The sequence below is a fragment of the Catharus ustulatus genome, chromosome 7 (assembly GCF_009819885.2).
Source record: "Catharus ustulatus isolate bCatUst1 chromosome 7, bCatUst1.pri.v2, whole genome shotgun sequence".
In the NCBI taxonomy this organism is placed as follows: Eukaryota; Metazoa; Chordata; class Aves; order Passeriformes; family Turdidae; genus Catharus; species Catharus ustulatus.
This window is the reverse complement of record NC_046227.1, coordinates 5,285,731-5,303,276: the sequence shown is the minus strand read 5'-3', so window position 1 is coordinate 5,303,276 and position 17,546 is coordinate 5,285,731. Positions and strand designations below refer to the sequence as shown.

The 17,546-nt window shown below is 41.4% G+C and overlaps 2 protein-coding genes across 2 annotated transcripts; both read right to left on the bottom strand.

Moving 5' to 3' along the window:
• Window positions 1–1,980: 1,980 nt before the first annotated feature.
• NUP35 (nucleoporin 35) lies at window positions 1,981–8,854 on the bottom strand. Its single transcript, XM_033065413.2, has 9 exons — window positions 8,738–8,854; window positions 7,908–8,078; window positions 6,762–6,889; window positions 5,080–5,134; window positions 4,347–4,488; window positions 3,902–3,971; window positions 3,682–3,810; window positions 2,627–2,794; window positions 1,981–2,275 (listed from the first exon to the last, which is right to left on the bottom strand). Exons 1-9 carry the CDS (start codon window positions 8,769–8,771, stop codon window positions 2,198–2,200), a joined length of 975 nt encoding a protein of 324 aa, XP_032921304.1. The 5' UTR covers window positions 8,772–8,854; the 3' UTR covers window positions 1,981–2,197.
• Window positions 8,855–9,530: 676 nt separating this feature from the next.
• Window positions 9,531–16,396, bottom strand: DUSP19 (dual specificity phosphatase 19). Its single transcript, XM_033065227.1, has 4 exons — window positions 16,117–16,396; window positions 15,990–16,036; window positions 14,571–14,723; window positions 9,531–10,722 (listed from the first exon to the last, which is right to left on the bottom strand). The coding sequence occupies exons 1-4, from the start codon at window positions 16,334–16,336 to the stop codon at window positions 10,501–10,503; spliced, it is 642 nt and encodes a 213-aa protein (XP_032921118.1). The 5' UTR covers window positions 16,337–16,396; the 3' UTR covers window positions 9,531–10,500.
• Window positions 16,397–17,546: the final 1,150 nt, after the last annotated feature.

Genomic DNA, 17,546 nt, shown 5'->3' with positions numbered 1-17,546 from the left:
GAAAGGTCCCTGCCCTGAAGGTCTGGTTTCACAACATTGTGGAGTTAAAGGTCTTGCTGAGTACACTGAAGGTCAGCAGTAGGACAAAGACCCTGGATTTCACAAGAGCCAACCTCAGTATTTTATGCATCCAGCTGAAAGGGATGCCATGGCAAGCATCCACTGAGCGCAAAGAAGCTTGGAATACTGGAAGTTGTTCAAGAACAGCTTCCCTACAAAGGAAAAGGAAGAGGGCAGAACCAGAGACCACCCTGATTTACAGTGAGCTTTGGGGGTACTAAAAATGAAGCAAATGAAGCAGCAGCAGAGAGGTGAGGCTCAGATGTGTGACCATCCCACAGTACTGAGATCTGTCACGCAGTGCGGGGATCCTGGGTGCAGTTCTGGTCCCCACAACTGAGGAATCGCAGCTCCTGCCTCATACATAGTCAGAAACCAAACAAAGTGAGACCAACTAGAGGAGACCCCTTCCAGTCTGTCTTGGGCATGGCTGCAAAACAGCCCCTGCTTCTTCCTCCACCTGAGTTTGGGGTCAGCAAACCCCAGAGTCAGAGCCAGGTCATGCTCTATTGTCCAAAGACTCTTCAGAGCAGGCATGAAAAGTCCTCCATGCACAATGGTGAGTCCTAGAAGGTGCTTACACGAGCATCTAACCCAAATCTACCCTCTTCCAGTTTAAATATGTGGTTTAATATGTGGTTTTCGCCAGCAAGAAAAAAAGAGCTCCTCTGGCTCTGTCAGTGCCTGTTCTGCTCTTTGAGCCACCTGATGTTGGGACAAAGAACTTGCACCAATTCCAGAGTCTGTAGTGACAATAAAGATGCTGAATTTGGGATTGATAAATTGATATGGTGACTATATAAGGCTAAGCTAGAGTCCTAAAACTCCTTTGATGCTGTGATGGTTGCTCAGCAGCTGAGAACTTGAGTACCATTGTAGTTTTGCTGTCAGCTCTGGGAATCACAGAATTCCCAAGCAGTTTGTGGTGGAAGGTATTTTAAAGATCCTGTAGTTCCAGTTGCCTGACTATGGGCAAGACACCTTCCATTACAATTGGACTAATCCATCTTTACCTTCCCCTCTCTGGATTTTGATCTAATGTGAAAATATCAGCTGGTTAAATTTTGTAGCTCACAGAACTAGGAACCGGAGTTTCCAAAGGGAACAGGAGTTTCCCAGTATCCCATCTAAACCCACTGTAGTGATTTTGGTTTGCCAATTTGAAATTTCCCAGCCAACACACCAATTTATGTTGTGGCTTTAGCATTGGCCAGTGCACCCATTAGAAATATTCACTCATTTCCTGCTGTGACATAGGATTAGGAGGAAGGCAAAAAAGGTTCAAACTTTAAAAGGTACAAAGAAAAACTTTATTACAAAAAACTGTAAGGAAAAAAAAATTTAGAACACTCCTCCTCTCCCCACAACTTCTTTTCCTTTACACTGACAATGTACAGAAAACCACTTAGTCAGGTTACCATTTTTTTAAAAAAGGTTTTTCACCAATTCATTTAGGAGAGAAGATTTCTCTCTTCAGTGTATGGAGATTTTTACACAAGAAACAGTTTTCTTGTGGCCTCAATGTTATAGTGATCAGCTGCCCGGGAGAATAGAAATCTGATCACTGTGTAAAAATCCCTTCCTCAACTAACAGTCTTCCTACAACCATTATTGAGGACTATATCAACTTATGGGGCACACTTTAAGGATTGTAACAGTTCAAACAAAAGGTTTTCTTATCTTTGAAAACAGAGGTTTCTCTTCTTCCCTGGAGGGCAGCAGGGATTTTCATCTCTTCTTTTTTAAACTTAGAAAATCACAGCCATTTCAATATCTGCTTACTCTAGCACCAATGCCTCTGCTTGTATCTACAGTTAAAACATTCACCCACCCCATAATCTCTCTGTGTTTTAGGGAAACAAGAGGCTCTTCTCCATAGCATAAAAAAGGAGAATCACAGTAATGCCATCAGAGCACAAACAGGGATAAAGCACTTTTATTTACACTCACTCAGTTTGTAAAATCATGTATACACTGCCATCATTTAAAGTGCAAGCTACATGTCTTCTGAATAAACTGAAGGCATAACGGGTGCTGTGTAAGATAAAATACTGCCACCAGTAGTTATACAACTAACTACAAATGCCAGTAGTACAGTTCAAACCATGACCAGCTTAGTGTGTTACTTCCTCATATATTACCAGCCAAAAACATATTCCATTGCTTTAGATACAATACTTTCATCTTTCCGAGGAGTTTGTCTGTCAGAAACCACCTAGAATGCAGGGAGAAGAACAAAAAGAGAAAATACACAGAATCAGTCAACATGTAGTTAATAGTTATTACATTAACCATTTCTTTCTTCTCCTAAGTGTTACTATATTTTGACAAAATGTGTTTGAAACATTTTCGAAACAAGCCCTTAATCCCTGGAAAAGTGGCAAGTCATTAATTTAGTATTTTTGATTATTATTTTAGAGACTGGCCAGACTGAGCTTGTACTTGAACCACATCACACACAGCAAAAGGTAAAAGCTAAGGTCACATTGAAGTTAATGTCTGTATAACCTCACAGAGCTAAGTGGAGAAAACACAAAAACACATGATTCTGCTTCCCCCAAAATACCTGATAGTCACTAGTGGAAGCCTTATATGCTGTTGCCAGAGGTCTCATTGTAGAAATCCTTGCAGTATTATTTGCAGGTGGTACTGGTGTGCCAACAGATTTTGTAGGTGGAGTGAAAATCGAAGACATTGAGGATGTAGAGCTTCTTTCAAAGTTTTCCATCACACTCTTAAATAGAAGGTTAATATAATGTAAACAAATACTGAAAAGCAGTATTCCAACCTTTATCATCTAAATTTTTTTTTTTTGATAAAACATATTTGCATCCCAAAAGATAACAGGCATGTCACTACAGAACATACAGGTGCTCATGACCACCAAGCATTTTCCTCACTGCAATCATTTACATGTTGAATTTTGCAATTGCAAAGTAGTGGAGGGTTGGAATCTGTTCACTGTCTGTACTAAATGTCAACCAAGTCCAAAACAATGTAGAGAAAATATATGGTATGATTTGCAGTAAACTTCAAGGATCCATTTCATAAGCTTATGTTTAGAAAGGAATGTAGAGTAGAAGAGGTAGCAAGTGACTTGATGGGAACCACAAGTTCCACACCAAACCAGAGAAAGGGCAGGTGTGAGAACAGGATTGGGATTTTCTTGCTAACAACTTTTCAGTCCAAAGTACTAAGAAAAATTCAAGAGCCAGAGGCACATAATCACATAAAAAATAGAGAGGTACAATTAGGAGCAGCAACAGTCTTAATCTGCCATTAGGTGTCCATTGCAGACCCTAAATGCCACAAATTCCAGCCAGGAAACTTATGTCAATTTCTCTTACATTATGGTGTCACTTCCTTGCCTTGTACAGCAATATAATTGTATGCACTGTAACTTCCAAGGAGCACAGAGATTGCCCATAAAATGATCCTTCTCAGCAGGAAGTGTTGATAAATAGTTAAGAAATTACTTAAGTAACAGACTATATCTATATAGATGAACTACCTACAATTTGCAATTGCAAAAGAAAAAACATTAAAAAGGTGAGGGAAAAATAAAAAGAAAGACCAAAAGCAGAGTGCCTTATATTTAACTAAAAGCAACTATTAACTTACTTTATCTATACAGGGCTTAACACCAATCATGATAGATTCACCAAAAATTCTTCCATCTTTGCTTAAGGCTTTCCGGGCTTGAAGCTTTGACTGATATCGAATATGCATCCAGTTTCCTGTGTTGGACATCTGAATGAGATTAAGTGAAAATTGTGAAATGTAGTTTTTAAAATGTTTAATTCACAGTGTTTTCTGATGTAGGTGTCAAATTAAGACATACCACATGCTTTAATATGTTTCCATACTGAGCAAACTGCAGTAGAATATAGGAAGCTGATGCTTGAGGAAATCTGAAAGACAGAAAAAAATACTCAAAAAATGATGAATGTAAGAATTCAGGTGTTAAGATACAACCCTATGAAGCATTTACAGAAATCCAGAAGAGAGCACTATAATGACATCAGAAGCAATGACCTGAGAAATAGCACCTTCTAGGCACTTTACCACACACCCCAACAGCACAATGGTGCCTTTCTAACTAGAAAAAATAATATGTAGTTTGAGTTAAGATGCTTCACTGAAATGTAAGTGAAATGTATGCTTTAACCATAGCAGTATTTCCTGCAGCACATACCAATGCCAGACAACAGCAGTGCCCAAGTATTTTTCTCATGTGCTGTAAAGACTTGACCCAGGTTTTTCTGATACTTTGGAAATCAACTTACCCAAATACAGTTACCCAGGTGTCATCAAGTTGATCTTCTGAAGTAAGGGAATCACCTTGAGTATAAAAAGGATCTAGCTGAGCAGGAGATAGAGTAGTCTTCTTAGGTTGCCCAATACTTGCAGGACTGAACACGCCTGAAGCTGTTAAATTGACATGGTATTGTTGAACAAGTTTCTTTTGCAAGACAGAGGTTTATAATAAAAGAATAAATTCAGTGTCAAGTATTTCACATATGTGGAAGAGTTTGGTGGGGATTTACTCACAGACAGAAAAAGTCAATCATAACTTCACATCTGCAAGCACACTAACAAGTTTTATGACTGGCAACCTAGTGCTCTCTCTGACTTCGAAACAACAGCTTAATGCAGTTGCCAAATAGGAACAGGCCAACAGAACAAAGCTTAGCAAGAAGTCATCAGTTCATACACAAGATATCAAACCTTGTGAAGATGGAAGGCAATCCATCCATCACAGCTTCTTCATTCAATTACCACCACCTCTGTGCTCAGTTCAACACCACATTTGGAACAAGGGACAAGGAAAGTTGCTTGAAACTCAGCCAGTCTCAGAATGAATAATTACTTCCTACTCATACCCACACACCTTTTGAAAAGCTAACAAATACACAGCCTCTTCAAAAACTAGCAAGGAACTGACATAGCTTGAACAGTGATGATTTTTCTGTATTAAAGAAAGCAGTAAGAAAATAGAAATTTTGACAGGACATCTACCTGCTCCCGGAGTTGATGGCAGAATTCCAACTGATGGGCTTTGTGTAAAGCTGGCCTGCATTAATATACAGAAAGTAACAAATCATTCTTACTGATATACTGCTTGGATCAAGAGAGACAATTTTCAAGTGATTTGAACATCCAGGTAATAATATTAACTGTTTACCTTAAGTTATTTGTAACTTTTAAGAGTAAGAACAGATATTTGCATGTATATTTAATAAGTTTCCCAAGAGGTATTAATGAAAAGCTATTTGACAATATATTTGACATATGCTTTGTGAAACAAAGAACCCTTTAGTTCACCTTCTCAAAATAGTCATGTCACTATTGCTGCACTGTAATAATTCACACAGTCATGTGCATCCTGATGGGAAGGATAATAGTATCCTAAGTTCATCAGCATTTTCACTGCCTAAAGGGTTCAGAAATCATGGAAACAACCTTCACTTGTATGGAAACTATTACTAGACTTACTTTCCTGATCAACTATTTAGTGCAGAGAAGGAACGCATACTTTGAGTTTTAGATGGTAGTTGTTTTCTTTTTAACATAGGATTTCAACACCCAGAACAATTTTAGCCTATTTTTAGCCTGAATCATGGCATTTCTTAGATACAGGATTGAACAGCCTGGAGAACCTGCAGACCTAGCAACATATGTTCTGACAGGTGCTCAACATTATCTGAAATGTAATATCCAGTCCTTTAAGACACAATAGGACTCTGTCCCTCACAGAGAACATCAGCTTCCAGAATAAACTTTTCAGAAGGCAACACTCAATAGAAAGCCTGTTCATTCTGTGAAGTGTTCTCCTTGCATCAGTGAAAAAGGACCTAGAAATGCTTGATTAGACAGTTCAGCAGCAGAGTTTATTATAAAATTTACCTTGTAGAAATGTGAGTGTTCCTCTTTCAAAATTAACCCCAACTGTCAACCCAAAGTTCAATTAGATATTTTACTCAGAAAAAAAATCCTTCTGTTTCTCTAAGTGCCTCTATTGCCTTCTACAAGCTAATCATAGAAACATGGAATTATTAAGGTTGGAAAAGATCTCTGAGATCACCATGTCCAACCATTAACCTAACACTGCCATCCTGACCACTAAACCATGTCCCCAAGCCACTTTCACACACTTCTGAACACTTTCAAGGATGGTGATTCTAACACTTCCCTGGGTGGCCTGTTCCAATACCTGACCACCCTTCCAGTGAAGACATTTTTCCTGATATCCAATCTAAACTTTTTCTAGTGCATCCTGACGCCCTTTTCTCTTGTCCTATTACTTGTTACCTGGGAGAAGAGACCAGCCTCCACCTTGCTACAACCTCCTTTCAAGTTGTGAAAGGGTCCTTCTGGCAATCAGCAGCCCAATAAATTTACAAGAAAGTGAAAAGTTGACACACAAACCCGAATTTGTATATACAAAGCATAACTGAAGTGTGACTTGCATTTTTCACTTCCTACTGTACTGAAAATTGGCAATAACAGGAATTTGCTTCATGACCACAGCTCTTGTTTAGCCTAAACAGGAACAGGTACACCAAACAACCCAGCATGATTTAAAGGATCACCAGTTATTTTGGTACAGTAATTTATACCCTAAGTTTGAGAACTCACTGAGGCAGTAAACTGCCTCACATCTTTACTGCTAAGAACAGGCCAGTACCAAAGACACTTACTGGTCTTCTTGAGGATAGAGGTGTTGATCCAAGCCCAGGACTAGATAACTCATCATAAATGCTTCTCACTGGTGGAGCACCACCTTTATCTTTATGAGAAGGGACTACTGGTTGTGGGGGAGACCCTCCTGCAATTGAAAGGAACAAAAGAAGAGCATGAGAAAACTGGTAATTTTGCTTCAGTGCTGCTTGTTCTTGAAACTTCAATAATAAACAGAGCCATGCTGTCATGTTGTTTGCTTTGAGACTGTTGATTGTTTCACTGGATGTTTGCAAAACCACCTGTCCTACCAAACTGTTCAGGTTTGAATGTTCTAGGTAGGAGATCACGTGCCTCAAACAACATTCTACAGAAGTACCATTTAGAACTTTCAGACCTCTTATTAACCCATTCTATTCACATTTCTTTCTTTGAAGTTCAGAGCATTTAAGCCAGTCCAGAAATCTCTTTTAATTGTTTCAGACTAACTTCCTTATAGTACATGCAAAAGCAAGATTTTTAAAATTTAAAAATTGAGACAGTCTTCGTACATGTTAAAGAACCATACCAAAATCCACAGAGACATTGCACATTACTGTCACATTCCCACTACCTAAATTCCTTGGCTTCCCATCTAATTTCATATTAAATAAAAATGTCAGCTCTTTAGAGCAGTGATTAGCTTGTATATAGACAGGATGAAGTGAAACCAGCTGCCCTCCCGTTTTGTAAACTTTGGGACTTCCAGTATAACAGAGAATTAAACTTCTTGGAAGAACTTGACATATCTTAACGCTTTGTGCGGATTTACCCCAGGAGAAAAAAAAGTAGTTTGCATCAAGTTTTCACTTTAGTTTGGCAGCAGATGTGTTTTCAACATTGCTGTTTGTGTAATTGACTTGTAAAAGTCATATAAATTGATTCTGCATTAGCAGAGATTCATGTTACCTTCCTTTTGAAACAAACTTTTCCTGATACCAAAACTATCACATTTAAAACATTTATTATGATTGAATACACCGAGTTCACCACTTATCCGATCAGTGGAGTTCGCTATAGAAAGACATAAAACTATAAGGACTCAAATCTGCAAGAGTCACGTAGAATAATGAGACAAACCAATTTTTTGCTTTCGGGACAGTTTTGCAACATGTAACAATTCCGACCTGCAAGCAGTGGAGACCTTGTTTCCATCACTCCAACAGAAGGGCCATACAAAGCACGCGGCTGAGGAGTCACTGGGGCAGGTAAGTCACCCATCAAAAACCCAGGCAGGAATTGGGCACTAGTTCCTTGTTTGGGAGATGTCGGGGAGCCAAGAGTCATCGGTTCAGCTCCTGAAAACAACATTTAAAATATGACAAGTAAGCTTTTTCCATTGTGGGCTCTATTAGAGAGACATAGCACAAAGTACAGTAAGGGATTAGTATCACAGAACTCCAGAATTGTTAGGGTTTGAATGGGACCTGTGGAGATCATCCCGTCCAAAGCCTCTGCCAAGGCAAGGTCACCAGAGCAGGCACACAGAAAGAACCCCTCCAGATGGGTTAGGAGTGGCTTCAGAAAGGAGACTCCACAGCCCCCCTGGGCAGGCACAGTGTAAAGCAGTTTTCCTCATGCTGAGACAGAACTCCTTGTGTTTTGTTTCATGGCCAATTCTCCCCGCACCACCGGCAGGAGCGCGGCACCATCCTCTCGGGACCCGCCTTTGAGACATCCACATGTATTGACGAGATCAAAGGCTGCTTAACCACCCGTTTTACACGTCAGCGCAGTTTACCACACCCTCGCGTTTCTCGCGGCTACAAGCGGCAGCCGAGCGATGTAACCCAGCTCTGTCTCCGCTGCCCCGCGGCGCGAACCGCCCCCGTGCCGCGCTCTCCGCACATCCACCCTGCCCCTGGAGCGAGGGGCACCGGCACCGGCGGGGCAGCGCGGCCCGCTGCGGCGGAGCCCGGCGTGGGTGCGGTGAGGGGGTGCGGCGGGCCCGGCTCACCTGCGGGCTGCAGCTCCATGGCGAAGGCGGCCATGTCGGCCCGGATGGCGGGAAAGGGGCGGCGGCGGCGGCTCTGCCGGGCGCGTTCAAACGGCACCGAGCTTCCTGCGGCCGTCACTTCCGACCCGGCCCCGGACATGGTGTCAGGAATTGGGGTGGGACGGGCCCTGCCAGGCCGGGAGGGTGCCCGGGGGCGGCATGTGGCGGGCTGTACCCTCAGCGCCCCTTGGCAACCGGTGCCTCCGAGCAGGGCCTGGTGTGAGCAGGGCTGGGGGAGCCGCGGTTACCTCACAAGGGCTGAGAACCCGGAGCGGCCTCCGCAGGGAAAGAGCCGCCGGTTCTGGGCCGGCACCGCAGCCTCGCGTCCCTCGGGACAGCGCCGTGAGCTGTGCCCCATGGACACGGCGGATCAGATGCGCTGGGGCTGCCTAATCCCCGCATTAATGTTAGCATACAGTCACGGGATGGGTTGGCTTGGAAGGGATCTTACAGCCCGTTCCACTATGCCAGGTTGCTCCAAGCCCTGTCCAGCCTGGCCTTGGACACTTGCAGGGATGGACACTCAGCTCCTCTGAGCAGCCAGGGCCTCCCCTCCCTCAGTGTAAATAATCTAATCTCAACCTGCTTCCCCTCTTTGAGCCCATTCCCCCTTGTCCTGTCACTGCGTGTTCTTCAGCATGAGCAATTCATACTGAGAACAAGAGAAGCTTCAATCACAATGGTGTACTGCAGTTCAAACTTCTGGTACCAGGACAGAACGCCAATCTTCAAACCAAATCACTTCAGCACACAATTTATCCAAACACAGTGTTCTCTTTATTTTGTTTCATATTAATATATCAAATCATTAAGAGCTGGCAATAAGGCCACAAAATACTGTTAAAATCCTGTAGAGTTGGTTTTTTTAAAGTATGACATATTAAGGCAGTAATTTCAGCCTGGGATCTCTCAGGAGGGTCACAATTATCAAAATTACAGACCCTATAATGTCTGTTCTTTACATGTGATGAGGAACGGAGTGAGGGGGACAGCACCTGAGGACCAGATGTGAAGAAAAGACAGTAGGATGGGCAGGGACAGATCATTATCAACATTTTTTGTGTCTCTACTGAAATTATTTACAGGAAAAAAAACCCGCTAGTTGCAAGACTGGACTCGTCATGTTAGTGCAAATCAAATCACTACTAGATGAGAAACATTATAAATACACAAAGCATTAAAACATCCCATACATTTTGAGCATCCTCAAAAGACCATTGTTTTAATTTAAAAAAAAAGAAAATTAATGGCTGGCTAGTTCACAAAATTCAATCATATCATCTATAGTTGCAATATAATTTTAAAATCCAATATCAAGGTAATTCATTATATGAACATTTTGTTATCTAGATTTTACAACCAACTAGGAATGCACAGATTTGCAAGGAAAGCAACTTATCTCAGTTATTTTACTTCCTTTCTCAATTGCCTGCATTTTCTGATGGTTCAGTAAGCAAACCACCACTCTGTTGTTTTCTAATATTTCAAGGAAAATTATCTTTTTATTAGTGCTCAGGTTTTAGGCAAAACTTCTCTGAAGTCAGTACAACACCATTTGGCCTTTTGGTGACATGCTGGAAAAAAAACAGGGTCAAAGGAGGGTAAGAAAAAATAAATAAAGACTTGAAAATGCACGTGTAAAAGGGGATTTCAAAATTACAGATGAAAGTACATCCAACAGTTCCTGTATAGTCAAAACAGGTTGCTTCACTTCTCCTTTTGGATCAGTCATGACTGTTTATGCTCCCATTTGCCTTTACAATCTGTTCTTGGTACTTGTGAAGCTGCTCCATGAAGCCAGGATTTGGACAAGCTGCAGGCCTTGCGTTTTTCACCACGGAAAAGGCTCTGGCAAAGCTCAGTCTTTCTGAATTCATTAGAAAACCAATGACTACAGCTGCTGCACGGGAGACTCCTGCATTGCAGTGAACCAGAACCACGCCATCCTCCAAGAAAGAAATGAAACATCAGTTGGGATATTCATTAGGTAGATGACAAGTGTAAGAAACCATATATAAAATTCTTGTAAGACTTATTGAAACCTCCTTGCTGAGCTCAAAGCAAATATTTACACATATAAGTGAGTCCAAACACAGATATGAGCATGATATAAGCATAAAATTAAGTATTTTTCTACCCAAAATGCTTTATTATTACCAAATTTGTCAAACCTAATTCATACTATAGGTACTAAAGCACATCATCTTTCTTTCTTCCTGAGGGCTTACAGCAGCCCATTCATGTAAAAACAAAATTACCTGGGACTTCTGGGATACTAAAGTATCTGATCTAATTGGGTGCCAATTTTGAAACAGATTTTATTTGCAATATGGAAAGGAACTTGACAGTATCTTGTTAAAGGTTAAAAACATAACAAGGCAAATAGCTAAGCACAGAGGTAGATTTTAGAATATCTTGTAGTTCCAGCTGCATGTTTCTTGTGTACTCTGCAGGGAAGATTCTAGTAACAGGGATCATGCATGGGAACAGAAAAATTAGAAAAGATGTCTGATTTGCAATAGATTTTTTCCTTCCCATCACACCACTGGTACAATTAAAGCCCCTTCACTGTGAACTAGGGTGCAAAATCCAAATCTACTCAACCTCCCATAAATTCACAAATTCTTCTTCAGGGGTTTGAATTCAACCCCAGAATTTTTAATTCAATGGCTTATCCTGAATTATATATGAAATTAATTGGTTTTATCCTACTTAAACATTTCCCACACAATCTTTGAGACACCTGAGACACCTGAGAAGCTCTTTATAGACACTGGAAGTTTTGTTAAGAAATAACAAACCCAAATAATTGCAAAGACAACTAGACAATCTAGCATGTCTTAAGCAATGTTTGCAGGGCCCAGGCTAAGTGATGTTGTCATGTCTGTATGTCAGATTATGACCTGGAAAAGCCCCAGTCGAAATTGTCCACCAAATGCCCCTTTGACACAAAAAGAAACCACTAAACCCTCAGCACTTCCACATTCTGAATGAAAATACTGAAAGATGACATGAAGTACTCAGATACTTGAGGCTAAACAAAACTGTTCTAGATATAAATAGCCTGTTCTGTCTGCCCTTAACAGGCACAAGTTACTTAATGGGCATTTTACCAGGGACAAAAAGGTCTTTTAAGCACCAGGATTCCTTTCCAGGAACTTATGCTTATGTTACAGATTTGGGAGCTACAATTACTTTCATAGACACAGAGACCAGAAAATGGTTCCTGCTCCAAAAATCTCACCCTTTAAATAACAAGACAAAGAAGTATGAAATGCAGCATTATTATCCTTGTTGGAGAAATTCCAAGCAGAGGCACTGAGGGTAAATAATATGCATTGGAAACGATTTTTCTTTTCCTTTGTACAGTTCATGCTGTGTTTCCCTCTTTCACGTTTAAGTCTCATGTATCTTTTAAAATAACTGGTTTCTTTTACAATGCCAAAAATTATATAGTGATATCCATGAATCCTGAAAATTATTGAACATTAATGAATCTGGGCCATAATATTAAACCAACTTTAATAATGAGAATATTTATCTTTCCTTGCCAAAGCCCATTGTTTACAATCCATACAAAAATGAATTTGGTATGTCATTCTTAACTAATTTGTAGTAGCTATGAATACAGAATAAAAGTGAGAAACAGACTGCAGACAGGAAATTTATCTCTATTTACCAAGAACTCCTTGCTCTGATCCTGATACCCTAAGTTTTCCAGCCCAGAAATAGTCTGTGGACTTGCAAGAATCATGTAAGATTCAAGACCAAATTGTGGGCTTTTAAAAAATTTCTACAGAGAGAGAAATAAAATCACCTTGCACCAACAGAAAAGATGATTATACGATAGTTATATACAATGGGCAAAAAGCCTCATCAAGGAAAGAAATTTAAATGAAGCATAAAGTTTTTAGTGGAGTTGAAGGCTAATGTAATTCCTTATGGATCCACTTTACTTTGCAGTGAAATTGAGGCTTTTTCCTTAGGAAAGACAGGGGGAGCATAACGAGGGATGTTCATGAAAAAGCAAAGATTTTCTCTTTAGAAACACAAGACTTCAGAAGTTTTATTATTAGCTATTAAACATATTAAAAAGTATCCCTCATTCATAGTATTATGACTTGACATGGGTCACTGAACATGTCATGGAAAACCTGCCTGCCAAGTTGGAGCCTAGAAGAAAAGTTGAGCTCTGATCAGTATCAGAAATCGTACCATGATGTCTAGAGACTTGAGCCATGACAGTTTTAGAAACATGAATCCTGTTACAAGTACCCAGCTGGCAATGACTTACAGAACAGTGCAGGCTTCACTAGCATCCTCAAATTCACATGCTCTCATACTTCCTTTGTGGAGTTAACTATGTTCTAGAAATAATTTCTCATATTTTATGTTCTCTCACCAGTGAGAGAGAAGTGTTCTTCCTCCCCCGTTTTAGGAGATGAAACAGTAGTATCTCTGTGGTTACTTAAAACAGAAGAGCACTTCATGATACAATTTATCATGAGCTCTTTTAACTATTTTGGCAAAGCAAATAAAGTAATTCAAACCACCCAGAGATCTGTCTCTGTATGCCACTATCATGTGCTTTTTGAACTGATCCTGGAGAACAACTATTCCACCAATTACCTTCTCTTTCATCCACCTCTTCCATCAGAAAACTACAAATGTTGTTGTAAAAGTTTTCCTGTAAACTCCTTAACCTACAAAATAGTAACTGAGATATAAACACCAGAGGCAGAAAGCAAAATTGTGCATTTGTGAATGGCAACTCTCTTTTAGAAATGAACTGGAAACTGTAATTAGAAACCTTGAAAAGGTAATTTAGTGACAATACGTTATCACATAGCTTGTAAATTATAAATGAGAGAAGGAAAGAACACTGCGACACAAAACTGGGGCAAGATCATCTTTTATCCCAATCTACATAAACCCTGACCCTGGGAGATATGGTAGAATAGCATGCAATAATGTTTGTTTGGTGAGTTATGGTTTAAGATACCAAAATAATGGTTGTTGTGAATTACGCAGTAAGCCTGAATTTAACAGCTCTGAGTTGGGAATGCTCCTGGCCACAGGTAGCTCTGCCAAGCAACCCCAGAAGGGTTTTTCAGCCTATTTTCTGTGTCACATCCTTTTAGGGTTTTGTGAGCAGTTAAATGACTTTTGGCTCCAGGACTACTAACACATTTTCTGATATTTTTGGTCTGTATGTGGATTCATAGCATCTTCATTGAGTAACCTACTCCAGTGGGAGGTGTCCATGCCCATGGAGCTAGATAATCTTTAAGATCCCATCCAACCCAAAGCATTCAATGATTCTATAATGAAAAGCACTAGGATGGTGAACAGCTGATGATAAACCACACAGATCTGTAAGAGCCCTGTTTCTTGCTTCTAATCCAGGTTGGTTTCTAATCCAAAACAACATCCCCAATAAATAATTTTTCTTCATTTCCTTCTGTCAGGGGTAGTGACTTGGATTTAGGATGCAATTGTGTAGTCTAAAGTCAAGCCCTGGTCAGAATGTATTGAAGGAGCAATTCTGTGAAACTCAAGACAGTAATTTTGAAAAAGCAATGCTGGAGGGAATGAAGATTAACAGCAGAGCCATGTCTCTAGGAATGCCTAGAAATTACTTGGATTTTCTATTTAAAATTTAGAAAGACAATGGCAAAACTATTCATTTAGTACCATATCTTCTTTTAACAAAAGAAGCTGCTTTAGTTCTTAAGTAGTGTTATAAATAATCTAAACAGGATAACTACTAACATTAATTATGGATATACTGTACCTGGATCTTGGCTTTCTCAATAAACTCGAAACATTCAGGGAAATAGGAGGTAATATCAGTTTCTGGGAGGTCCAGAATAGAAATGGTCTTGTATATAAAGTCATTAAGGAAGGCATTTTCGACTCCATATGCCACATTTAGAACATGAGTGACCTAAGTCAACAAAATAAAAGAAAGAAAAAGGCATTTTCTGAAGATAGCAAGCAAAACAAGCAGTAACAGAGGTAAATTAATCTTTAGGCATACACAGACTCTACCTTACACTGATGCAATGTTCAGTTTTACATACATGTCTATGGTGTGCTTTTCTCCAAGCAAAGTTTCAAAGTGTCCTAAAACATACTGTGATAAATCTCAGGGGATTTCTGAGAGAAACTGGAAAACTCCTCAAAAACAGACTAAAAAATGGATTTTCAACAGAAAAGGGAGTTTTCATCACAGTTGGAAAATACAAAGCACTAGGAATGAGAGCACAGACCACCCAACAATCCCCCAAATTTCACCGTGCTCTAACCCATCAGCTTAACATTCCTTCTGCTTAGTTACCAGAAACATTTGCTGAAGCAGAAGGATTTCAGAGTAAACTACACCTGTTCTTGGCAGGTGACACCACCTCTAGCCTCCTGCCATCTCTGCTTTGTCCAGGCTACAGCCAGGTTGTGGGTTATTTAAGGTTACAGTAAAGTGACATTTAGATGGCACCAGATGCCAGCCTGGTGCATGGCTTGTCCTGCAGAACCACCACTGTCCAAAGGCCTTATCACCCCATTACTGCAACAGAGAAGAGTAAAAAGACAACATTTTGGGACAGACTTAGAGAAGCTTCTTTGTTTTTCTAGTTTCATCAATTCACATAAGGCAAGAGGGAATGGTGCTGCTTAGTGTCTGAAGTGGGAATGCATACGGCAGCGTAGGAATCTGTTCCATTAAACAGCTCTGAACAATCATCACCCCTGCAGGGAAGCAAGATTCTTTTCAGTCGTACCTAGCAATGAGGATGAGGAGCAATTGCCAAGAAGTTTCACCTCAGCATGAGAAGAACTTCTTTAGATTGAGGGTGGCCGAGCACTGGAACAGGTACCCAGGAAGGTCACAGAGTCTCCCTGTCTGGAGACATTCCAAACCCACCTGGACACGTTCCTGTTTCACGTGCTCTGGGTGACCCTGCCTTGCCAGGGGGTTTGGACTAGATAATCTCCACAAGTCCCTTGCAAGATTCTGGGATTCTCTGAAAGCATTTCAGCTTCTCGTGAAGCCAACAGAAACCCATCCACCTGCAAATGGAGCAGCCTTTAGAAAACGCAAGTGGGATACAGTTTTCCTCAGATTCGCCGGAGACTATTTTAGGAATTTTAACTCGGTGGAGAAGCGCACTGCGCGCATTACGCGGGATACATCCGTACGTGGGTGCAACGCTACCTTGTGTTTTCTCATGGTCTCCAGGTCGTGAGCAGCATCCTGCGAGCCTGCGGAGAGAGACAGAGGTTGCTGCGCTGAGCACCCCCCACGGCCCCTCTCGGTGCCCGCCTTCCCCAGCCGCACTCACCCAGCAGCAGCCAGGGCTTCACCACTCCGACCTGCAGGTCCGCGCTCAGGTCCTGCACGAAGCCGCCGCCCGGCGCCTCCTCCTCCTCCTCCTCCATGTGCAGGCAGGCGCCGCGCCACGTCTCGATGATCCTGCGGCCGGTCAGCGTGGTCACTCGGGTGCGCTGCTTGCGCAGGTTGGCCCTGGAGAAGCTGCGGATCTCCTGGGCGAGGGAGTGCATGGCGCGACTGCCGGCACGGCACGGCACGGCTCGGCTCGGCTCCGCTCCGTTCCGGGCCGGCCGCCGGTGACGCCGCTCCCGGGGCGGTGCCTCGGCACGCAATGCGCTCCCCGCCCCGTCCTGTCGTGACTAAAGCAGCCTTTACATGGAAAAGCCGGCTTTGCAGGCCTGTCTGACTCTAACTGGGACCCGCTTGTCGGGAAGCGTGGGAAAACGTTGTAAAGAGATAAATGGAAAATGTTAGAATTAAATAGATTGTGGTGTGGGGGGTTTTTTGTTTGTTTTTTTTTTCCCAGAGTTGTTTGACTAGTGACCAAAGACTAAACAAAATCAGCATCTTATGTTAACCAGAGGCAAAATGAAGAAAAGGGAGCCAAGGTGAGGTTACTTCCCCCTTATTCCCAAATGACTTAATGCCTACGTTTTCATGTGTTCTCTGTAGTGCACCATTTGTGTGTTCCACAGCCATAGAATCCCAGCATGGTTTGGGTTGGAAGGGACCTTAAAAATGATCTCATTCCAACCCCCTGCCATGTGCATGGACACCTTCCATCAGACCAGGTTGTTCCAAGCCCCATCCTGGCTTCCAGTGCTTCCAGAGATGAGGAACATACAGCTTCTCTGGGCAACCTGTTCCAGTGTCTCACCACCCCCTCCACGGTGGTGAAGGAAGAATTCTGTAAAGAATTTATTCCAGATATCTATTTCCCCTCTTTCATTTTGAACCAATTCTTTCTTGAAATATCACTGAGGTTCCTGATAAAGAACCTCTCTTCTTTATAGGTCCCTTCGGATAATGGAAACCTACATAAGTGTGTGAAATGTTTGTTTGCAAAGTGAGATGGTGACACTGCTAACTTAAATTCTGCCCACAATACATTTCAATTTGCTAACAATCCTCTGTGCTGCCTTATAGAATAAAGACATATTGCTACAGTACTTCTCTTGGAATATTCCTCAAATTTATGCTAGAGGGATATGATGAGTCTGAAAAGATCCTCCTGATAGCTCCCAGAATGCAGTACAGACCAAAGACAACTTAGTTCCATGTAGAGAGGTCTACAAATGCTTTGGCAATTCGAGAAGCAGAGAATGCTGTTAGGAACTGCAAGAGCGTCAATTATTTCAGGGAATGCCAGAGGCAGTTTTCTAACAGGAATGAGACACAAAAGCAAGGTAATCTAAAAAAGGCAGAATATCCCACACACTA